Source organism: Hyla sarda, chromosome 7, assembly GCF_029499605.1.
Source record: "Hyla sarda isolate aHylSar1 chromosome 7, aHylSar1.hap1, whole genome shotgun sequence".
Lineage (NCBI taxonomy): Eukaryota > Metazoa > Chordata > Amphibia > Anura > Hylidae > Hyla > Hyla sarda.
In genome coordinates, this window is record NC_079195.1 from 58,907,965 (window position 1) to 58,933,594 (window position 25,630).

The following is a 25,630-nucleotide window of genomic DNA, read 5'->3' on the forward strand; positions in this document are numbered from 1 at the left end:
GCATGGAACAGAGTCTGTTTCATGTTGGGAGCTGTAGTACCTGCACTAAGAGACAGATAGCATTGGGAGATCAGTTGTATGGCATCCGGCGTCCATTGTTTCTGGATGCCGGACAGGAGAATGTTGCTTGCTTGTCCAACCATCCAGCGTCCAAATTGAGACTCTGGATGATTGTGAACTGTCCCATTCAAATGAATGGGATCAGTTCTAGCATTATTTACTAGAGATGAGCGAACTTTTCAAAAATCCGGTTTGGCCGATTCGCCAAATTTTTCCCAAAAGTTAGTTTTGGGTCGAATAAATTTGCGGCAAAAATGTATTAAAAATGGCTATTTCTGGCCTACAGAGAGCCCCAATAGGGGTGTAGAACACTTTGCCTTGCTGCAACACGCACGGGGAGTGTGCTAGGTTAGTGAAATCATACAGTTTTTCACTTTGGCATGCAGATTACAGGCATTGCCATTAGAATCACCGCTGCAGAGCATCTATGTGGCAGCAGGGAGAATGTAAGGTGTTAAAATTGAAGAGGATAAAGAGATCTTTTATGTCATATTCCATGTAATTTGTTGTGAAAATTTAATTTTTACATTACCCATTCTGGCGAGCATTGAGCTGGCGGTCCTCCGCCAGGTGAGATACCACCTGTTCCAACCCCTACCTCTCAGTGCCCCCTGATTATGAAAGTATGAATGTTTCATTTAATCAGTTATGGTTCATTGCTATTGCTCCAACATGTTTCATTGGATTTTTGGGATAATTCTACAGGTCATATGACGTCGAGGGCCAAAGGGCCTCAGTCTTGAAAAAATTACAACCCCTAAGATTAAAAGATGAATGTTGAAATCTCTATTGAAGATGTATGTTAGCTAGTGCTACCATCAAAATTTTTTTGGCCCAGCAGCAACAGTAAGTTAAGTAGTTCCTGAAACACACAAAGTGGAGGAGGAAGCAGCATGAGTACACAAGAGGGGTTCACAACCCCTAACATTAAAAGGTGAATGTTTAAATCTCTATTGAAGATGCATGTTAGCTAGTGCTACCATCCAAAAATTTTAGGCCCAAGCCCTGAAGCATCAGTAAGCCAAGTAGTTCCTGAAAGACACAGTAGCAGTCAGGCGCAAGCATCAGCAGTACACCCGAGGGTTTCCTAACCCCTTACATTGAAAGATCAATGTTGAAATCTCAATTAAGCATTTATGTTATCTAGTGCTACCCTAACATTTATTGAGTTAATATCCCAGTCCCAGCAGCCTCAGAAAACAATATATTGGCTGAATAACACAGCCTGGAGGTGGGAAAAGCATATGGAGCCCATATAGTGTCTGAATGGTACAGCCTGAAGGTGGCTGAAGCATGATGAGACAATATAGTGGCTGAATGACACAACATGGAGGTGTTGGCAGCATGAGGAGATCATATAGTGGCTGAATGGCACAGCCAGGAGTGGGCAGCAGTATGAGTAGACACTAGGCTTTCAGAATCCCTAAGATTAAAAGATGAATTCAGAAATGTAAACCCAAGATTTTGGATAGCTAGTGCTACCTACCATAACAAAAAAAAAATTCCCAGACCCAGGCCCAGCAGCAGGATCAGTAAACCATATATTGCCTGAATGACACTGCCTGGAGTTTGCTGAAGCAGGAAGAGACCCCAGGGCTTCACAATCCCCAAGAAAAAACACAAGAATGTTTTTAATGTAAAATTAAGATTTTGGATAGCTAGTGCTACCTACATGACAATTTTTTTATTCCCAGACCCAGGCCCAGCAGCGGTATCAGTAAACCATATATTACCTGAATGACAAAGCCTGGAGTTGGCTGAAGCATGAGGAGACCATTGAAATGCATGATTTTTTTAAATTTAAATATAAGATTTTGAAATTGAACTCCCAAGTTTGTACAAAGGGTGGGTACAAAGGGCCAAATCTAGCAAGCCCCCACAGGGCTCATGTGGCCGTGAGATGTAGGTACAACGTCTCCATTGCCCTGACCAGCCTTTGTTTCCAACACTTTTCGCCAAGGCAAACCATGTGAAGAACAACGTGACACCGAACTGCACTGCACACATGGTATGCTGAAGGGCCACTGAGACTTGTCCGGGCAGTGGAGGCTGAGGACATGGTGGAGGATGAGAAGGCTCAGTCGCACACTGTCACAGGATCAACGGGCTGACAGAGTGGAGCATGAAGCAGCATGAGTACACAAGAGGGGTTCACAACCCCTAAAATTAAAAGGTGAATGTTGAAATTTCTATTGAAGATGCATGTTAGGTAGTGCTACCATCCAAAACTGTAAGGTCCAAGCCCAGAAGCAACAGTAAGCCAAGTAGTTTCTGAAAGACACAGTCAGGAAAAGGCATCAGCAGTTCACAAGAGGATTTCATAACCCCTAAGATTGAAAGATCAATGTAGAAATCTCAATTAAGCATGTATGTAAGCTAGTGCTAAACATCCAAAAATGTAAGGCCCAAGCCCTGAAGCATCAGTAAGCCAAGTAGTTCCTGAAAGACCCAGGAGCAGTAGGGGACAGGCATCAGCAGTACCCAAGAGGGTTTCATAACCCCTTACATTGAAAGATCAATGTTGAAATTTCTATTAAGCATGTATTTAGCTAGTGCTAAACATCCAAAAATGTAAGGCCCAAGCCCAGAAGCATCAATAAGCCAAGTAGTTCCTGAAACACACAGTCAGGAGCAGGCATCAGAAGTACTCAAGAGAGTTTCATTACCACATACATTGAAAGATCAAAGTTGAAATTTCTATTAAGCATGTATTTAGCTAGTGTTTAACATCCAAAAATTTAAGGCCCAAGCCCAGAAGCATCAATAAGCCAAGAAATGAACGACTTAAAGCCTACTGGAACTGAGGAACTTCAAAATGGTAAATTTACCACCTGGCATAGTCAGTCAATTCCAATAGCTGGTGGACATTATCTACAGTTCCCTGGTTCAAATAGTCCTTGGCAATATTCCTTTTATTACTGGTCTGGTATCAACATGGCAATAATGCTGGGAGAGTAACTCAAAGATAGCCACATGTTTCCTACAACACACAGTCAATATGTGGAGACCATATAGTGGCTGAATGACACAGCCTGGAGGTGGCTGAAGCATGAGGAGACCATATAGTGTCTGAATGGCACAGCCTGGAGTTGGCGGCAGATAAGGAGACAATAGGGTCTCACAATTTCTCAGAATAAAAGATGAATTTTGAAATTTCTATTGAAGATTTATGGTACCTAGTGCTACCATAAACATATATAGGTAATGTCCTAAGCCCAGCAGCATCACTAAACCATGTAGATGCTGAATGACACAGACAGGAGCAGTCAGCAGCAGGAGTGCATAAGAGGGTTTCATAACCCCTAAGATTGAAAGATCAATGTTGAAATCTCAATAAAGCATGCATGTAAGCTAGTGCTAACATCCAAAAATTTAAGGCCCAAGCCCAGCAGCATCACTAAGCCAAGTAGTTCCTGAATCATACACCCTGGAGCAGGCATCAGGATGAGTTTACAAGAGGGTTTCACAACCCCTAACATTATGTTAATGTTGAAACCTGTATAGAAGATGTATGTTAGCTAGTGCTAACATCAAAAAATTTTATGCACAGGCCCAGCAGCATCACTATACCATATAGTTGCTGAAACACACAGACTGGATCAGGCAGCAGCAGAAGTACACAAGAGGGCTTAATAACCCCTAACATTAAGAGGTGAATTTTGAAATCTGTATAGAACATGCATGTTAGCTAGTGCTAACATCCAAAAAATTTAGGCACAGGCCCAGCAGCATCAGTTAGCCAAGTAGTTCCTGAAACACACAGCCTGGATCAGGCAGCTGGATGTGTACAAAAATGGCTTCACAACCCCTAACATTAAAAGATCAATGTTGAAATCTTTATTGAGCATGTATGTTTTTGTTACGCCGAGCGCTCCGGGTCCCCGCTCCTCCCCGGAGCGCTCACAGCGTTCTCTTATTCACAGTGCCCCGGTCAGACCTGCCGCCCGTGTGCGCTGCGATATTGCTCCCAGCCGGGATGCGATTCGCGATGCGGGACGCGCCCGCTCGCGATGCGCATCTCGATTTCCTTACCAGACACGTTCCCCGTCTGTGCTGTCCCGGCGCGCGCGCGCCGGGTCTTTGCGATTTAAAGGACCGATACGCCACTGATTGGCGCAGCAGGTTTTTATCAGTACCTTCACCTGTGCACTCCCTACTTATACCTCACTTCCCCTGCACTCCCTCGCCGGATCTTGTTGCCATTGTGCCAGTGAAAGCGTTTTCCTTGTGTGTTCCTAGCCTGTGTTCCAGACCTCCTGCCGTTGCCCCTGACTACGATCCTTGCCGCCTGCCCTGACCTTCTGCTACGTCCGACCTTGCTCTTGTCTACTCCCTTGTACCGCGCTTATCTCAGCAGTCAGAGAGGTTGAGCCATTGCCGGTGGATGCGACCTGGTTGCTACCGCCGCTGCAAGACCATCCCGCTTTGCGGCGGGCTCTGGTGAATACCAGTAGCAGCTTAGAACCGGTCCACCAACACGGTCCACGCCAATCCCTCTCTGGCACAGAGGATCCACCTCCAGCCAGCCGAACCGTGACAGTAGATCCGGCCATGGATCCCGCTGAGGTCCCGCTGCCAGTTGTCACCGACCTCACCAAGGTGGTCGCCCAGCAGTCGCAACAGATAGCGCAATAAGGCCACCAGCTGTCTCAACTGACCGTGATGCTACATCAGCTACTACCACAACTTCAACAATCATCTCCTCCGCCAGCTCCTGCACCTCCTCCGCAGCGAGTGGCCGCATCCAGCCTCCGATTATCTTTGCCGGATAAATTTGATGGGGACTCTAAATTTTGCCGTGGTTTTCTTTCGCAATGTTCCCTGCATTTGGAGATGATGTCGGACCAGTTTCCAACTGAAAGGTCAAAGGTGGCTTTCGTAGTCAGCCTTCTGTCTGGGAAAGCCCTGTCATGGGCCACACCGCTCTGGGACCGCAATGATCCTGTCACTGCCTCTGTACACTCCTTCTTCACGGAGATTCGAAGTGTCTTTGAGGAACCTGCCCGAGCCTCTTCTGCCGAGACTGCCCTGCTGAACCTGGTCCAGGGTAATTCTTCTGTTGGCGAGAACGCCATCCAATTCCGTACTCTCGTCTCCGAATTGTCCTGGAATAACGAGGCCCTCTGCGCGACCTTTAAAAAAGGCCTATCCAGTAACATTAAAGATGTGCTGGCCGCACGAAAAATTCCTGCTAACCTGCATGAACTTATTCATCTTGCCACCCGCATTGACATGCGTTTTTCCGAAAGGCGTCAGGAGCTCCGCCAGGATATGGACTTTGTTCGCACGAGGCGGTTTCTCTCCCCGGCTCCTCTCTCCTCTGGTCCACTGCAATCCGTTCCTGTGCCTTCCGCCGTGGAGGCTATGCAAGTTGACCGGTCTCGCTTGACACCTCAAGAGAGGACACGACGCCGCATGGAGAATCTTTGCCTGTACTGTGCCAGTACCGAACATTTCTTGAAGGATTGTCCTATCCGACCTCCTCGCCAGGAAAGACGCACACTGACTCCGCACAAAGGTGAAACAGCTCTTGATGTGAACTCTGCTTCTCCACGTCTTACTGTGCCTGTGCGGATTTCTTCTACCTTCTCCTTCTCAGCTATGGCCTTCTTGGATTCCGGATCTGCAGGAAATTTTATTTTGGCCTCTCTCATCAACAGGTTCAACATCCCGGTGACCAGTCTCGCCAGACCCCTCTATACATCGACTCTGTTAATAATGAAAGATTGGACTGTACTGTGCGTTACCGAACGGAACCTCTCTTAATGTGCATCGGACCTCATCACGAAAAAATAGAATTTTTGGTCCTCTCTAACTGCACTTCAGAAATTCTTCTTGGATTACCGTGGCTTCAACGCCATTCCCCAACCCTTGATTGGACCACCGGGGAAATCAAGAACTGGGGTACTTCTTGCCACAAGGACTGTCTTAAACCGGCTCCCTGTACTCTCAGTCAAGACCCTGTGGTTCCCCCGGTATCTGGTCTTCCCAAGGCCTATCTGGATTATGCTGATGTTTTTTGCAAAAAACAAGCAGAGACTTTGCCTCCTCACAGGCCTTATGACTGTCCTATTGACCTCCTCCCTGGTACTACTCCACCCCGGGGCAGAATCTATCCTCTGTCTGCTCCGGAAACTCAAGCCATGTCGGAGTACATCCAAGAGAACTTAAAAAAGGGGGTTATCCGCAAGTCCTCCTCCCCTGCCGGAGCTGGATTTTTTTTTGTTTCCAAAAAATACGGCTCCCTACGCCCTTGCATTGATTACCGCGGACTTAATAAAATCACTGTAAAAAAACGCTACCCCCTACCTATTATCTCGGAACTCTTTGACCGCCTACGAGGCGCCCACATCTTTACCAAGCTGGACTTAAGAGGTGCTTATACTCTCATCCGCATCAGGGAGGGGGACGAGTGGAAGACTGCATTTAACACCAGAGATGGACACTTTGAATATCTGGTTATGCCCTTTGGCCTTTGCAATGCCCCTGCCGTCTTCCAAGACTTTGTAAATGAAATTTTTCGTGATCTTCTATATACCTGTGTTGTGGTTTACCTAGACGACATTCTGATTTTTTCTGCTAACCTAGAAGAACACCGCCAGCATGTCCGCATGGTTCTTCAGAGACTTCGGGACAATCAATTATATGCCAAAATGGAAAAATGTGTCTTTGAATGTCAGTCTCTTCCCTTCCTAGGATACTTAGTCTCTGGCCAGGGACTACAAATGGACCCAGATAAACTATCTGCCGTATTGGATTGGCCACGCCCCTCCGGACTCCGTGCTATCCAACGTTTTTTGGGGTTCGCCAATTATTACAGACAATTTATCCCACACTTTTCCACTATTGTGGCTCCTATCGTGGCTCTAACCAAGAAAAACGCCAATCCGAAGTCCTGGCCTCCTCAAGCGGAAGACGCATTCAAACATCTCAAGACTGCCTTTTCTTCTGCTCCCGTACTCACCAGACCTGACCCATCTAAGCCCTTCTCATTGGAAGTAGACGCCTCCTCGGTGGGAGCTGGAGCAGTTCTCCTACAAAAAAAATCTTCCGGGCATGCTGTTACTTGTGGGTTTTTTTCTAGGACCTTCTCTCTGGCGGAGAAAAACTACTCCATTGGTGATCGAGAACTACTGGCCATAAAATTGTCACTTGAGGAATGGAGGCACCTGCTGGAGGGATCCAAATATCCAGTTATTATATACACTGACCACAAGAATCTCTCTTATCTCCAGTCTGCCCAACGGCTGAACCCTCGCCAGGCTAGGTGGTCGTTGTTCTTTGCCCGTTTTAACTTTGAAATTCATTTTCGCCCTGCTGACAAGAACATTAGGGCCGATGCCCTCTCTCGTTCATCAGATGCCTCTGAAGTGTAAGCTTCCCCGCAACATATTATTCCTCCGGACTGTCTGATCTCCACTTCTCCAGCTTCCATCAGACAAACTCCTCCAGGGAAGACCTTCGTCTCTCCACGCCAGCGCCTCAGGATTCTCAAGTGGGGACACTCCTCTCACCTCGCAGGCCATGCTGGCATAAAAAAATCCATCCAACTCATCTCTCGATTTTATTGGTGGCCTACCCTGGAGACTGATGTTGTTGATTTCGTGCGGGCTTGTACAGTCTGTGCCCGGGACAAGACCCCTCGCCAGAAGCCTGCTGGTCTCCTCCCTCCTCTGCCTGTTCCTGAACAACCTTGGTCTCAGATTGGTATGGACTTTATTACTAGTGTTGCTCGCGAATATTCGCAATTCGAATATTATTCGCGAATATCGCATATTCGCGAATTCGCGAATTTCGCGAATATAGCGCTATATATTCGTAATTACGAATATTCGTTTTTTTTTTTTTTTTTTTTCTTCACAGTACACATCACAGTGATCACCCCTCTCTGCTTCCAGCTTGTGTGGTGTAAAGAAGGCTGTAATACTACTGTGTGAGACTGACGCGCGAAAATTCGCATAGACGAAAATTCGCATATGCGAGAATTAGCATATGCTAATTTTCGCATATGCGAATTTACGCGCGTGTTAATTTTGTATATGCCAATATTCACATATGTTAATTTTCGCATACGCGAATATTCGCATATGCGAAAATAAAACGAGAATATAACGAATATGCGAATATTCGCGAATATATGACGAATATTCGTCCATATATTCGCGAATATTCGCGAATTCGAATATGGCCTATGCTGCTCAACACTATTTATTACTGAAGTACCTTTATCCCATGGCAACACAGTTGTTTGGGTGGTCATTGATCGATTCTCCAAGATGGCACATTGTATCCCTCTTCCAGGTCTTACTTCGGCGCCTCAGTTGGCGAAGCAATTTTTTATACACATTTTTCGCCTTCACGGGTTGCCCACGCATATCGTCTCGGATAGAGGCGTTCAATTTGTGTCTAAATTCTGGAGTGCCCTCTGTAATCAGCTCAAAATCAAATTAAACTTCTCTTCTTCTTATCATCCCCAATCCAATGGGCAAGTAGAAAGAATTAATCAGGTCCTGGGTGACTATTTGCGACATTTTGTTTCCTCCCGCCAGGATGACTGGGCAGATCTTCTACCATGGGCCGAATTCTCGTACAATTTCAGAGTCTCCGAATCCTCTGCTAAATCCCCATTCTTCGTGGTGTACGGCCGTCACCCTCTTCCCCCCCTCCCCACTCCCATGCCCTCTGGTTTGCCCGCTGTTGATGAAGTGACTCGAGACCTCTCCACCATATGGAAAGAAACTCAAAATTCTCTTTTACAGGCTTCATCCCGGATGAAAAAATATGCTGATAAGAAAAGAAGAATTCCCCCCATTTTTTCTCCCGGAGACAAGGTATGGCTCTCCGCCAAGTATGTCTGCTTTCGTGTCCCCAGTTACAAACTGGGACCACGTTATCTTGGTCCTTTCAAAGTCAAGTACCAGATCAACCCTGTCTCTTACAAACTCCTTCTTCCTCCTTCTCTCTGTATTCCCAATGCTTTCCATGTCTCTCTCCTTAAACCACTCATCCTTAACCGCTTCTCTCCCAAAATTGTTTCTCCCACTCCAGTTTCAGGGTCCTCTGACGTCTTTTCGGTGAAGGAAATTCTAGCATCCAAGACGGTCAGAGGTAAAAAATTATTTTTGGTTGACTGGGAGAATTGCGGCCCAGAGGAGAGATCTTGGGAACCTGAGGACAACATCCTGGACAAGAGTCTTATCCTCAGGTTCTCAGGCTCCAAGAAGAGGGGGAGACCCAAGGGGGGGGTACTGTTATGCCGAGTGCTCCGGGTCCCTGCTCCCGCTCCTCCCCGGAGCGCTCACAGCGTTCTCTTATTCACAGCGCCCCGGTCAGACCTGCCGACCGGGTGCGCTGCGATATTGCTCCCAGCCGGGATGCGATTCGCGATGCGGGAAGCGCCCGCTCGCGATGCGCATCTCGATTCCCTTACCAGACCCGTTCCCCGTCTGTGCTGTCCCGGCGCGCGGCCCCGCACCTTACGGCGTGCGCGCGCCGGGTCTTTGCGATTTAAAGGGCCGTGCGCCACTGATTGGCGCAGCAGGTTTTTATCAGTACCTTCACCTGTGCACTCCCTACTTATACCTCACTTCCCCTGCACTCCCTCGCCGGATCTTGTTGCCATTGTGCCAGTGAAAGCGTTTTCCTTGTGTGTTCCTAGCCTGTGTTCCAGACCTCCTGCAGTTGCCCCTGACTACAATCCTTACCTTACCTTCTGCTACGTCCGACCTTGCTCTTGTCTACTCCCTTGTACCGCGCTTATCTCAGCAGTCAGAGAGGTTGAGCCGTTGCCGGTGGATACAACCTGGTTGCTACCGCCGCTGCAAGACCATCCCGCTTTGCGGCGGGCTCTGGTGAATACCAGTAGCAACTTAGAACCGGTCCACCGACATGGTCCACGCCAATCCCTCTCTGGCACAGAGGATCCACCTCCAGCCAGCCGAACCGTGACAGTTTTCTAGTGCTACCATAAAAAATTGTAGGTAATATCCAAGACAGTATCCAATTATAGAGCCTGGAGGTGTCAGCATCAGCATGAGGAGACCATAGAGCAGCACAATTAGAGAGCCTGGAGATGGCAGCATCAGCATGAGGAGACCATATGGCGGCACAATGACAGTGCCTGAAGGTGGTAACATCAGTATGAGGAGACCATATGGTGGCACAACGACAGAGCCTGGAGGTGGTAGCATCAGCATGAGGAGACCATATGGTGGCACAATGACAGAGCGTGGAGGTGGTAGCATTATCATGAGGAGACCATGGAGCAGCAGAATGAGAGAGCCTGGTGTCACTTGAGATGAAGTTGATAACCGAGTGAACTGATCAATCGCGGCTGCTGGGTTGCAGGTCGCGACACGACTGCTAGCTGACACCGGGAGCTCAGACCTCTCGCTACAACTCCGGATGGCAAACATCCCTACCTCTGCCTGCACCTGATGAATTTAGGCCTCTGCCACTTCTCTGTGCACATCCTGGCAATACTCTTCCTGACATACTTATTGCGTATATGAGGGGAGTACAATACGTTTCACTACACTTAAAACAGTATTTGTCTAGAACAGCAGCAGGTGTGTACTATTGGCTGTCCTTTCACAGTATCTAGGCCCTTGACAGATTAACAAGTACAAAATAGTATACTACTTAGATGTAGGTATGCGGCATGCACTAATTAGGCCAGAAAAATGCACTACAATACGCCTAAAACTCAGTATTTTTGTAAAACACAAGCCGGTGAGTACTATTGCTTGGACTTTCACAGTACGTAGGCCCTTGACAGATTAACAGGTACAAAATGGTACACTACTTAGATGTACCTATGCGGTATGCACTGATGGGGGCAGAAAAATGCGCTACAATACACCTAAAAACTCTGTATTTTTTTAAAACACCAGCCGGTGAGTACTGTTGCTTGGACTTTCACAGTATGTAGGCCCTTGACAGATTAACAGGTACAAAATGGTACACTATTTAGATGTAGGTATGTGGTATGCACATATGAGGGCAAAAAAATGCACTAGAGTACACTTGGAAAATGTATTTTTGTAAAACACCAGCCAGTGAGTACTGTTGCTTGGGCTTTCACAGTATGTAGGCCCTTGACAGATTAACAGGTACAAAATAGTAGACTGCTTTGATGAAGGTATGTGGTATGCATTAATGAGGGCAGAAAAATGCACTACAGTCTGCTGAAAAAACATATTTTTGCACAGCAGCAGGACACAACAGTGCAGCACCACAAAAAAAAAGAAAAATGTGTATTAAAGTGTATCTTTCATCAAAAAAACTTTTGATATATTATAGATTAATGTATGCAGAATAACTTTCCAATAGCATGTTATTAAAAAAAATATGCTTCTTTCTATTTAATTTTCCACTTTGAAAAAATGACCACTAGGGGTCTCCCTACCAGTCCTTTTTTATAGATTTCAGACCCATGCAGGAGTCCTAAATCTCAGACTGCATCCGGGACACAGACAAGCACAACATTGCTCCCTGGCAGTGAGCAGTGGTGAGTTTGTCTGTGTTCCGGATACAGTCTGAGATTTAGGACTACATGAGTCTGAAATCTATAAAAAAAAGGGACTGGTAGGGAGACCCCTAGTGGTCATTTTTTCAAAGTGGAAAATTAAATAGAAAGAAGCATATTTTTTAATAACATGCTATTGGAAAGTTATTCTGCATACATTAATCTATAATATATCAAAAGTTTTTTTGATGAAAGGTACCCTTTCAACCCAAAATTGCACTCTGTCACAGAGTATTAAGAATAGTGTGCACTGCTGGTTATTATGCCGTCTACAGACTAGTATAAGCAGCAGATGAAATACACAGAATTGCGCTGAAAAATCACTCCTGCCTCCTGTGATAAGGTTCATGAAGTTAAGGCAGCTTGTTGATCTGTATGAGGCAACGAAAAGCTATCTGCCCCTCTCTGATAAAATGCTGAATAACGTGACTGGGAGGTTAATGGCTGGCATAAAAATCCTTCTCAGTGAGAACAAGCACTGCACGCTGAATGCTGTTATATGGCGTTTAATGAAGGGATTCACGCGGAATCGCGGCACAATTCGCATTCGTTGGAATCGAATAAATCATGAAATTCGTAACAAATTCGGGTTCGTCTGCTTCGATTTGCTCATCTCTATTATTTACCTCTGGTGCACGCCAGAGGGAAACTAACACGGACACCTGATATATGTGAACCCAAGCTTATCTGGAGAAGCTGGCGGCACACTGCATCTCTCCCCAACCCTGCTCTACACTGTGCTCCGGCTGTGATGTGAAGTTCTCTTCACATCACAGATTCATATTTGGCGCTAAGAGTTGTAATTGGCCAGATGGTGCTGGCCACTCACAACTCTCAGCACCAAATATGAATCTGTGATGTGAAGAGAACTTCAGACCACGGCCAGGTACAGTGCAGGGGGAATGGTACAGTTCACAATCATCCAGAGTCTCAATTTGGACGCCGAATCGTTTGACAAGCAAGCTGCATTCCCCTATCCGGCATTCAGAAACAATGCTATACAACTGATAACAACTGAGGCACCTTGTCATCAGTTATGGCATCAGTTGCGTCGAGAACTAGGCAAAGTTCACCTATGCCGGATGCCGGACATATGTGAACCCAGCCTTATAAAGGATGATTGCAATGGGTGTCAGGAGTGACACCAGCTCCCATCTGTCTCTTAGTGCAGGTACTACAGCTCCCAGCATGGAACAGAGTCTGTTCCATGCTGGGAGTAGTAGCAGTACCAAAATAATGATGGAAATATAGATAATAATGTTGAACAATAGTTAAAATCAAACACAGTTTATAAAACACATTTTTAAAATAAATTATTAATGAAAAGTTTTACAAAATTAATAAAAAATATATATTATTTGGACAATTACATGGCCCTTTTTAATAATTACATGGCCCCTGAATAAAAATGTATAAAAATGTAATTCTAAAAATATAAATTTTGTTCCCTGCAATTTTTCCATCCCTATTGCATCACTTTTTTTTTTTTTGGTACCCAACAACATTATAAAAAAAAACACCTGCAGGGAAACTGCCAACTGGGCAAAAAATGCAATTTCAAAAGGTAAAAATGACAGAAAAAACACCTGAAAATATGCCAAAGCGCACGGAAAATCAGTGGCAGATTTTCATGCTTTTTTTTCTGGCATTCTTTAGCCTAAAAAACCGCAATGACAAAACCTCAGTGGAGTCCTAGCATTAAGGAATTATTAGCTTCCTTGAGGTTAGACCCTTCATGCAAGACAATTAGCTAACCCAATGTCAGGTGATCCTTTCTACTACTTGCAAAGAATTCTGGGCTCCCCTGAGGTTATGTGATCCTCCTTTCTGGTCCTATTTTGGCATGGTGTAGACGCCAAGTTACCAGGTTTGGTTAAAACAAACCTTCCAATGCTCGAGTTAAGTACTGAGTATTTCTCACAGTGCTACACTGTTTCCACAACTCCCATTAACCTTTATGGGAGTCATTAAAGCCTATTCAGCTGTTCTTATGTTGCCAACCACCTTCATTCTTTGTAAACAGAAAAAAATGGAGCCAGAGGGACACCCACAACTATAAGATATTTTTGGCATATTCAAAGGATATGCCGTACAGTAAATGTCAATTTGGTAATATTCCTTTACTTCTAAAGTTTTACTTTACCTTGCCATGATATGGAAATCCTTTACGGTAAAATCGTTCACATTCCTCAAATTTAACAGTTTTCTTTCCTGAACTGAGGTCTAGATGATCTGATGCTTCCTCACTATGGCCTGCAAGAAAAAATATTTTAAAAAATTTAAAGAAGGAGAGCAAACTTTAAAGAGAATCTGAAAATTGATCACCTGCACTAAATTCCTCACTAACTTTAATCCATTCAGAAGTTGGAGTGTTGTAGCAGGTTATTTTTCTAGCTACATTGTGCAGCTCTGCCCAATGGAGGCGAGAAGCCAGCTCGCTGCGGTCCCCTGCTTCCTTCATTTTCACTATCCGCCCTGCCCCTGTAATGAATATTCAAATGTCTGCCTGACATTAGCATATTCCGCATGGTGTAGGAGGGAGGGGAGCACGGCAAGCTGGCTCCCTGCCTCCATTGTGCAGGGTTGCAAAATTCAGTTCAAAGACTAAACTGCCATAATGCTCCAACTACTGAATTGATTAAAGAAAGTAAGGAATTTTTTTTTTTTAAGCTCTTCACCCACACCATAACCCAGTATATTGGGTTTGGTGCAGGTGAACTAGCAGGCAGATTCTCTTTAAGATTCTCTTGTATTCATTGCTATAATTCAGGTCTATATCGGATTATACCAGGCATCATGTAAAGATTCAATCTCTAATCATTATCTGGTTTATGCATCTCGACCATTGGAGTAAGTGGTAAAAAGTTATTGCAACCTTTATGATGCAATGTGTCCCACTGGAATCCCTGTGGAGCTTGTGGTTAGGGGTTGTTCAGTCAGTGCCTCATCTATGTTTCACATATTTATGCTGTACTGGGTATAGCTGTGAGTGTTTAACTCTGAGCCAGCCTCTTCACGGAAAGAAACAGGAAGTTAGCAGTAATCTAGCATAAATTGTACTGGAGAGAGATACCACCATTAAGGATAATCTGTACAAGGGTCCCATAGCAAGACTTTAGTTGGCTTCCAACAAAACTTAGAACTCTGTGGCTGACAATCTACAAACCCTCCATACCAACATACTTTGATTAAGAACTGCAGCATTAATTGTGGGTAAAAACTTCTTATACCAGCTGTGAACAGCCAGAACAACTTCAAGAGAAAGACAAAGGGACTAGTGACAAGCTAAGGGATAGGGTAAAGATAACAAGCTCCATGTACTCTAGTACACACCAGCTTTGTGGTTGCCCCTAGTTCCAGTCATCATGTGCATGCTATCTTGTTCAAGAGTCTGTGCCTCCTTTTTGTGGAAGTATCAGTTGTTTCCTGTAAAAACTGACTTGATTAAGCTAATGCAGTGTTTGGCTTCTTTTCCTGTCCCTGAACATCAAGGGCACCTTAACCACCACCAGCCCAGATACTACACAGTGTGTACCCTGAAGGAAACATCACTGTGATAATATGTTCAGCTTCTTGTCACCAGCTAGACGAGGTCTAGGAGAGCTTGATGTGGGAGAGCTTGCTGAGCTGCTACTGATGCTGTGATCATACGGAAATGTACTGTGACCAGAGAGAACTGCAACCATCATCACCTCAATAATACCCACTGAACCCAGTCACCACACACTTTGATTTCCAGGCTGCTACACTAGAGAGGCAGCAATCTATTGTATGTCATCATGTCAGCTGCCTTGTCCATTATTGTAATCTATTGAAAAGTACTTGGCTGCTTATAGGAATATTGGGAGAAGATGTCCTAGTTCTGTCTTACAAAACACAGCTGCCGGATGGATGTGCCCTGATGTAACATTCATGTAATTCATTAAGTCAATTCTGTAGTTAATAATATCAGCATTGTTGCAGTGTTTCCTTCCCATCACTTACCTGTGCCGTCTTCTGTCAGTTTAGATTTAATCTCTATAAGATTGTGTTCTGTGGTTGACAAATTGAAATGACTAAGATGAATATCTCTGGAGACACATCCTTTATCGTCAGTCTGCAAAAAAATTATCATACCTATATTAGCCATTAATGTGTTGGCTCATTTTGTGTTTTTCAGTGGGGTTTTTGTGCTATATTAGCCATTTTATATATATATATATATATATATATATATATATATACCATTTCAAGCAAAGACACAGCAAGCTGCAGCGGCATATGGGTGAAAGAAGGGGCTAGAAGTTTATTGCACCAATAATTACATGCAACGTTTTGGCGAGACGGCCTTTCTCAATCATGCTTGAGAAAGGCCGTCTGGCCGAGAAATTATTGGTGCAATAAACTTCTAGCCACTTCTTTCACCCATATACTGCTGCATATGACTCCCTTTCAATATATATATACTGGGGCATACTGACTGTAGTCATAAAGCAAAGCACAGGTTCACTGTAGACACAATGGCAAAAATGGTGACAAAATATTATCGAGGCATGCAGAGAGTAAGCTGACAGATGTCACACCTGTAATGGTTTTTGATCAGCACCCCTATGAAACAATTGCGGGGTGCTGATTGCTTACCATGGCAGCCAGATGTCTTCAAAATAGGTCCATGCCTGCCATAGGGAGATCTGCTTGTACAGTCTGCCTCAGGCTCTCTACTCTTACAGACAAAGGCACATGTGTTGCTGCTTCACAGATAGGTATGCTATTGTATGTATGAGGTAAGAGTATGTGAGATCTCTCTGCTCACAAGAGAGATCTCCTAGAGAGATGAAAATTTATATACATGAAGAGAACATAAACATAGAAGATGCAGCCCCGATGTCACAATGCACTTAGGGCTAGGGAACTCTCCTAGTATACCAACCACTTAATTTGCATATTAACTATTTCGGGCACAGCTGAGGAATGAAGGCACAGAATCAGAGTCACCCGCACAATAAGCCTGTACCAACAGGTTAGTATGGGGGACTCTGATGTCACATTCCCTTTCATAAATAATAAAATATTCAACACAATAATGCAACTATAGGCAGTGGATGCTGTAGGGATATTTAGATTTCAAATGTTCATATTTACTTTAATGTGACTTAAAACTAAAAAATATATTAAATTCATTAATTCAATAACAATTTTAAAGGAATTAGTTAAAGGGGTACTCTGAAGGGAAAAAAACTAATTGTTTTCAAATCAATAGGTAACAGAAAGTTGTACAGATTTGCTCATTACTTTTATTTAAAAATCTTAAGGTTTTCTGTACTTATCAGTTGTTGTATGCCATGAAGGAAGTTGTGTAGCTCTTTCGAGTCAGACAAGGGGCTCCCTGCTGCCACCTCTTCCCCTCTTCAGGAACTGTCCAGAGTAGGAACAAATCCCTACAGCAAACCTCTCCTGCTCTGGAAACTTCCTGACACAGACAGATGTGGCAGCAGAGAGCACCTTGTTCGAGCACCTTGCCTCCTCCAGGGCATACAGCAGCTGATAAGTACAGGAAGGCTTGAGATTTTTTTCATATGTTTGAGAAAAAAAAAGATTCTACAGGATACCACTTTCATTTTTTAATCATTTTTATGCAGACATTACATTAGTATGTGTGTATAGTAAAAACAAAATGACAGGGTAAAATAGGAGTTCATAGGGAAATCGTATCCTCACCTTTTCTCCTTTAATGTCTATACAATTCTTCATGACTGTTTCTTCTTCGTCAAAGGAAGTTCTGCAGTACCATCTATTCTCACATACTGTAGCACACACCGAAAGATCAATGACGCCTTCTACTGGCTTTCCATAAATATAACTGAAAATAAAAGATATTAGTTACAGATGATGTCACTCTCGCACAGATTGTATAACTACTCTCCTCATGTTCAATCCAATTTAGAGATCTAGGCCCCATTAACCTATTGTACCGTTTTATCCATCTATCACAGTAATAAGGCCCCACAGTGTATTAAAGGGGTACTCCACCCCTAGACATCTTATCCCCTATCCAAAGGATAGGGGATAAGATGTCTAGGGGTGGAGTACCCCTTTAAAACCTGTGAATACTGGACACAAAAGGTCATAGGAAGGAGTACTGCAGCCCCTTTCTTCTCTTATTAAATGTGGCTAGAGAACACAAACTCCACCATACATAAATAGATGTGTGATATACTGGTTGTGTTTTGTATACAGTATATACCATTTGTTGATAATTGGTAGTTTTCTTGGTGACCCATTTTTGTAGTCACAGAGTCCACCATGACCTAGCGGTTATTTTCTTCCTGTTGTATCACAGTATTGTTTGGATTTACAGAATTGGTTCACAGCAATTCTTCATTGTGAGACAACTACACTAATATTTTTTCTATTCATATCACATCGATCAGAACCAAGAAAACAATTCAACTATTTATAAAGAGCATGTCCATTCTGACTGACCTGTTATATCTGTTATAATTTATCTTAATCTACTGATGGACCCTAATGGTAGGAATGGGGTTTAGGAGCCATGCAGATAACAGTTTTGGTCTTCTTACTTGCCACAAGCTTCAAGGTGAAAGGATTTATCTGTTGTGGATACTTCAGATGGAATATTGAGATTGAACTCAAACCTCTGTGACACTAAAGAGAACAGAAATGTCAGTCATTACAAACTCTAACAATCTGTCTTATATTCAATAGTCAATTTACAGCAAGAATTGGAAAAGATGCCAAAAACAAAGATGAATATTAGAACTCAGCAGAATAGCAGCTCCAGATTTGCAGTAGTGTCCTTAAAGAAGTTCTGTAGCCATAGACAACTTATCCCCCCGTACAGGAGATTGTGGGGGGTCCAAGCTTAGCGAATAAGTTGTATGAGGCTTCATTACTCCTTTAGCTTACAACAACATGATTTGGTGATACTCTACCATGAGACGTATATACTGTGCTTGTCTACGTGTGGACACCAATGTCATTGTTATGTATATGAAGTCTGTTGAGTGTTCATATCATGATATTGGTTTCATGAGAAAATGAAATCCTAAATAAATTAGACTTAAAGAAAGTGTGGACACCTCTGTTAGGCTGCATTCACACCACGTTTTGTACATAAGGGTGCCGGATCCAGCGGGGGGAGGGGCAAACCGGACGCTCCCGTACCCCAGGTACGGGAGCGCCCGGTTTACCCCTCCCCCCACCGGATCCGGCACCCGTATGTACAAAACGTGGTGTGAATGCACCCTTAGTGTCTCTTGGGTGATAGTCCCAGTGGAAAACTTCTTTAATCCACTGGCCATGATGTATAGTACAACAATAATGCTGCTGGTGGTACTAAAAAATGTTGCTGTTTTTTTTTTTTTTTTTCAATGGTATGAACTTCTTTTTTTTTTAAGTGTCTAAACATTTCACTGCTGTAATTTTATCTACAGATGTAATAAACTTTTGTGATGTCCCAGTACAGGTACACGGTTGTGTACTACCTTTAGGCCCTGTCAGGTTGAGTCTCTTCTGCAGTGTCTCCCCTTGTTCTCCTATTGGTTAAATAAATGTGTGTATGTTCCTTCAATGCATAGACAGGATCCTATGTCTAGATAGTCTCATGGACCTGTATGTAAGTTGGTCACATTATGTTAAGTCACCTGATCTGTTGTCACATGTACCCCCAGAGAGCACGAGCTTTAGCCTATGACCCACAGCCTAACCAATGGGCTTTAGTCTAGCCCCCCCCCCCCACTATATAAAGGGGTGGTCATTTGCAATTCTCTCTTTTAGCTGCCAGCTCTCTGCCACCAAAGTCTTTGCTGAAGCATTTACCAGAGATGTCAGGACAAGTGTTTAGCATCTGGAGTACCCCAAAAGCTACAAGTCTCTCCAGTAAGTCTATAAGTCCATGTCTGCTGTCACTACAACTAGTCAAGTCCTGCATATAGTCAAGTCGGGCGTATGGTGTTCCGGAACCCAAAAACCACACTGGCGTCACGAACACATAGGGGTTAATAGCATCCGAGCCCCGGGGTTAATAACATCAGATCCCACCACTCACACCGCAACACCCGTGGTCCCGCCATTCCCACGGTGGGTCACCACACTTTCATTGTAACATGTTACATTACATGATACAGCAAACTTCAACTCAACATTTTCAATGGCACATGATGTGTTAAGCACGTGTTTATTAATCTATTTCTTTGAAGGCATTATCTTGTGATACATAGTAGTTAGCATTTCTTGTATTAATGGGGTTCTTCACTCTGGACAGTGCTTAATTTTTAGAACTGTGAATTCAAATACGTAGATTGTCCTTCAGCTTTCCACCTTGGCCAAGAAGTGAGGATCCTGAACAGAGGACACCCGCCAGTACCTCAGAATGCTTTAATAGGGAATATAATCTCTAAAATGGACCAACTCTGTAAAGATGGGTTTACATTGCATTTACTCAATCCATCGTAGGTTTACATTGGCCTCCTGTCAAAAAAGTATGCCAACATACACTGAGTACTGGCAATATTAAACAAGTGACTGTATTAAAGGGGTACTGCGGTGAAAACCTTTTTTCTTTTAAATCAACTGGTGGCAGAAAGTTAAACATATTTGTAAATTACTTCTATTAAAAAAATGTTAATCCTTCCAGTACTTATTAGCTGCTGAATGCTACAGAGGAAATTCCTTTCTTTTTGGAACACTGATGACATCACGAGCACAGTGCTCTCTGCTGACATCTCTGTCCATTTTAGCAACCATGCATAGCAGATGCATAGCAGATATATGCTAAGGGTAGCATGGTGGCTCAGTGGTTAGCACTGCTGCCTTGCAGTGCTGGGAACTTGGGTTCAAATCCCACTAAGGACAACAATAAATAAACCATTATTATAATAACGTCAGCAGAGAGAACTGTGCTCGTGATGTCATCAGAGAGCATTCCAAAAAGAAAAGAATTTCCTCTGTAGTATTCAGCAGCTAATAAGTACAGGAAGGATTAAGATTTTTTAATAGAAGTAATTTACAAATATGTTTAACTTTCTGCCACCAGTTGATTTAAAAGAAAAAAGGTTTTCACCGGAGTACCTCTTTAAGGTCAATAAATTAAATGGGCCTATTGGCAGTATGCCACTTCAAACGTCCTAAGGACTGAATAAATGCCATGTGCTGTGTAATATAAAAAGAGGATGCTGGAGATGATGTAGGTGAGGATGTTAGAACACAGCAGTTCTTGTATAGTTGTCCCTATACAGTCAAAACTATCCAAATGCTGGAAGCAGCAGATCTTCTCTTTTACTGTGGGTCCAAGCATTTGCCCATTTTTACTTGGTTCTAAACTTTGGCCCTATAATAATGTATAATTTCTGTTAAATCAAAGAAGCAACCTTCGTTAGTGTAAAACATCTTGACAGCTAAGATTTCCGTTGAGTTTCAGGCCTGTGCATTTTTCCTATATGGTGGTACAATCTCTGTTTAATGACCCATAGGCACTCCATGGGATCCAAGTGGTACCATATTATCCTATAGAATTATTTTCCCATTATAGAGAAGCTGCGTAATACAGCATACAATGTAGCATGCTAAAGAATTTTCTCTCAAAAATTTTAATGAAAAAAGTATACATTTTACATTTCATTTTTATTTTATTATAATTCAATAACTTATTTTATTTTTACATTAACTTACCATATTCAGCAACGCTAAAGTATTTTACACAGCCGTCAGGAATGTTAATTCTGTAATCTCCAAGAGATAATTCTTCAGCCAGATGGAAGGTAAGATCTGCAAATCCTTGCTTTGTAGACACATCCAGCCATTGTGCTATGCGGTTTTTAAGTGGGTCCTGTAAGAAAATAATGGATTTTTTTATGGCACTAAATTCTATTTTAGTGTTGAATAGACAAGAGGACCAGAGCAGACCAGACCACTTATTTGATTCTTTTGTGTCTCACATTGCAAGCAAAAGTATTCAGTTTACTCCAAGTTCCCCGGGAGATCAACCATTTTCTCCCCTCCTTTTAAACATTACAGTGTGTGACTTTCTAGCACACCCTCCGCTCTATCTGCAATAGGAGACCAATAACTTTAGGCCATTCCCCAGCAGTCTGACAGCCAAAAATGGAAGAGGTCAAAAGGTCCTGTACAAAAAGAGATTGTATGTGTAATGACTGGTTCTGTCTGCACCCGTAAGGTTAATTCTGCATAGCTCTATTGCTTATGTTAGTTACTGGGACAATGCCCTGAGCTGCTTGGGTGTGTTTGGAGTTTCTTTCCAGACTATCTGTACCCTGGTTTCTTCTTTCAATCAGGATTTTCCTTTCACCTACACTTTCCTAAATAAGGAAGCCACTTTCTCTTTGTACTTTGCTTGTGAAAGTTACCTGTTGACTAAAGCTAGCACTCCTTATATCTCTATTGTCTATTTTGGTACACTGATCTTTTGGCTTGGTTCTTAACATCTCTTCTGGCATTTGAATTATTACTTTGCTATCTACTGTTACCGACTTTGGCTAAAACTGACTTTGTTTTGACTGTGTGTTTGTCTTAGTGTATGTCTGTTAGTTTGTGTGCCCCCAGCTGTTCCCCAGGGCCAGCAGGCCCTGCTGGTGAGGTAGTGGAGGTGAGTATAAAGTCTTTTTTTTTTTTTGCTGGGAGCACCTGTCTTTACTGGGGACAACTATGAATACAATGGGGGTAACCATCTACCTACTGGAGATAGCTGCCTATTAGGGACACCTAGCTAACTACTGGGGGTACCTTTCTACCTAATTACCTAATAGGTCACCTATCTGTATAATAGGGGCACCTGTTTTCCTAGAGGGAATTAATACCATTTGCAGCACTATGTTTGATGAAAAGGCAAGGATGACACTGGAAAAGTGAGGAGCCTAAGATGTTTGTCCAACAAATTCTGCAGATATGAGTCACAGATAGGAGTAAAAAGGGAGAAAACGGAGAGTACTTCTTGGTGTGATAAAAGAGAGATAATCAGTATAAAAGTGAAATAAGTCAGGAGCTCACCAGATGTGGTTGTGTAACCTTATAAACAACAATGGTAAGCGCATCAAGAGGTAGTGCATCCGCAGCCCTCTGGCTAGGCAAGATATTCAATCGGTCTGGCTTCAAGGAGAACGCCGACTCCACGTGGCGCAGGATACAAAAGGAATGGAGATCAGATAAAATCGAGGTAATTTATTTCCCAAGATGCAACGTGTTTCGCTGCGGGAAAGCAGCTTCAGCCTGATGAAGCTGCTTTCCCGGAGCGAAACGCGTTGCATCTTGGGAAATAAATTACCTCGATTTTATCTGATCTCCATTTCTTTTGTATCCTGTGCCACGTGGAGCCGGCGTTCTCCTTGAAGCCAGACCGATTGAACAGATAGGAGAAGGCAGTAGAGGGGAGATAAGTAAACTTTTTGTTTTTTGTTTTTTGCTGAGGGTAGAACTTATCAACCTCCAAACGGGAACCTTCCTACCTTTTAGAGGGCACTTATCTTTACTGTGAGGCAACTATCAACATACTGGGAGACCTATTTGCTATACAATGGGGCAACTAAAAGGGAAAAATTCCTAATTACCTTATGGTAATGGAGCACCTATCTGCCTGTAGTCACTAGGTATACCTGCACTGTAATCACTTATTACTTTCTGCAGACCATGAGAACAGCTCTTCTTTACCACTATATGGTTACTTTATGGTGTATTTTGGTCTTTGTACAGTATGTACATCTTAATAAGGGTTATTATTATAATTACAGTTATTATTCTAGAATTATTATTCTGGTATAATAATGTTTGTCCATTGTATACTGGTATTATTTAGCTGTAGAACTATTAATTAGAGGCACATGATAGTGTCACACATAGAAAATTGCCTTATATTGTCTTGTCCCTGTTCTTGTCTGGTAATTCATCTCAACTGAAGTGAAATAAATGGGTAAAAAATTAAAAGCTTAGGCAGGGCTAATAAACCTATGCAAATAAAGGCATTAATGCTTAAAAGAACATGTCATCAGTTCCATGAGAAAATGTGTTATACTTACTATTATTTCAACCAAATGATGCTGAAAAAAAACAAATAAAAAAACATTAAATATTAAATGGTATGAATACATAATAGGTTTGAGTGTTAAGGTATATATTATAAAGTAAAATCTACAGTGCAGCCCATGTAGTCTTCTATTAAAAAAATCTTAATCCTTTCAATAATGATCAGCTGCTGAAATTGAGTTGTTGTTGTCTGTCTGGCAACAGTGCTCTCTGCTGACATCTCTGCTTGTCTCGGGAACTGCACAGTTTGCTTCTAAACTGGGCAGTTCCCGAGACACGTGTCATCAGAGAGCACTTAGACAGAAAAAAAACAACTCAACTTCAGCAGCTCATAAGTACTGAAAGGATTAAGATTTTTTAATAGAAGTAATTAACAAATCTGTTTAACTTTCTGGAGCCAGTTGATATATATATATATAAAAAAAAAAATTTCCTGGATAACCCCTTTAAGGCCAACTGGCCCTATTGTGTGGATGGCTGCAGTTCTAACTAGATAGCGTCTGCAGTCTGCTCTGTTAGACAGCAGACTGCAGACATCATTATAAAAACATTACACTCTGATCCCCCTCGACAGTTTCGCCATGTCCATGGCTTTATCAAGATGCTGCGGTCCCACAAGATAGGGCCAGTTGACCTTAATGACTGTTTCTACATGATTCAAATAGAGTGGCACATACAGGGGGAGATTTATCAAAACCTGTCCAGAGGAAAAGAGACCTTTTCAAAAATGAAAGAAGTGATTCTATTGGTTGCTATGGGCAACTCAGCAACTATTCCTCCTGAAAGGTTTTAATAAATCTCCCCTACAATATTATTTAAAATAACAATGTGTGTGCAATAAAGAAATTAAGAAACACATTTTATTATTAATTCCCCATTATCCTCTACCAGGCTACAGCTGACGTCTGTGCTGACAACTTGACCCACAGACCATCTGTCCTGCTGCAGAACTTGCTTTAGGGGGGCAACCTGGGTAATTGCCCCAGGCACTCATCCTCAAGGGCCCCCCAGAATAGCTATAGAACTGCAGGCACATTACTTCATTTTGCCAATATTTGCATAAAATAGTAACAAAAACACCACAACGTTGTGTAAATTGTGGCAGATAGCAGTAATGTACATGCAGACCTATAGCTGCACAAGCAGGCTTACTGTACCTGCAAGGACCTTCCAGATGATGGCATCACAGCACATTGCAGCTACAGTTTACACAGAGGAGGAGGTAATAGGGGAAAACATGGGGGGAATTGGGCTGTGGAAGGAAGGTGAGGAGACCTGCTGCTCCATTTAATTTTTTCCTGGGACTTATGAGCATTACTGAGCACTGAACTAATAAACAGCCATCCCATAGAGAATGAATGGAGTATCAGGGGATCATGTGGGCTGGTGCTCCATTCACCTGGGATTCAAGGGACCTCTGTTTTCATGATCACTGGGGGTCCCAGTGGTCAGAAACACCACCGATCAGATATGAACGGTGTCCCCAATCCATATTCGTTCATATTGTTTCACACAGAAATTAAGTGAAAATATTTACTACCTAACTTAGATTTGGACTCTATAATACGTTTGTGTTGTGGCTTAAAAGGATGCTCCTGTCACGATTCGGCTCACAGGTAGTGGATCCTCTGTGTCAGCGAGGGATTGGCGTGGACCGTGCTAGTGGACCGGTTCTAAGAGGCTACTGGTGTTCACCAGAGCCCGCCGCAAAGCTGGATGGTCTTGCTGCGGCAGTAGCAACCAGGTCGTATCCACTAGCAACGGCTCAACCTCGCTGACTGCTGAGAAGGCGTGGGACAGAAGGACTAGGCAGAGGCAAGGTCAGACGTAGCAGAAGGTCTGGGCAGGCGGCAAGGTTCGTAGTCGAGATGGATAGCAGAAGTTCAGGTAACACAGGCTTTGGACACACTAAACGCTTTCAGTGATCAGATATAGCCAGGGAGCAGGTGGAAGCCATTTAAGCTAATTGGGCCAGGCACCAATCATTGGTGCACTGGCCCTTTAAGTCTC

The 25,630-nt window shown here is 43.2% G+C and overlaps 1 protein-coding gene across 1 annotated transcript in view; it reads right to left on the minus strand.

Annotated features, from left to right (window-relative positions):
- Positions 1 to 25,630, minus strand: part of LOC130281673 (alpha-2-macroglobulin-like protein 1) — a 181,047-nt gene that overhangs the window by 94,819 nt on the left and 60,598 nt on the right. Inside the window, exons 5-10 of the mRNA XM_056529138.1 lie at positions 23,614 to 23,634; positions 21,257 to 21,413; positions 18,148 to 18,232; positions 17,285 to 17,426; positions 15,572 to 15,683; positions 13,731 to 13,840 (exon numbers count right to left, since the gene is read on the minus strand). Of these exons, the coding sequence (XP_056385113.1) occupies positions 13,731 to 13,840; positions 15,572 to 15,683; positions 17,285 to 17,426; positions 18,148 to 18,232; positions 21,257 to 21,413; positions 23,614 to 23,634 (627 nt within the window). The remainder of the gene's footprint in view (positions 1 to 13,730; positions 13,841 to 15,571; positions 15,684 to 17,284; positions 17,427 to 18,147; positions 18,233 to 21,256; positions 21,414 to 23,613; positions 23,635 to 25,630) is intronic.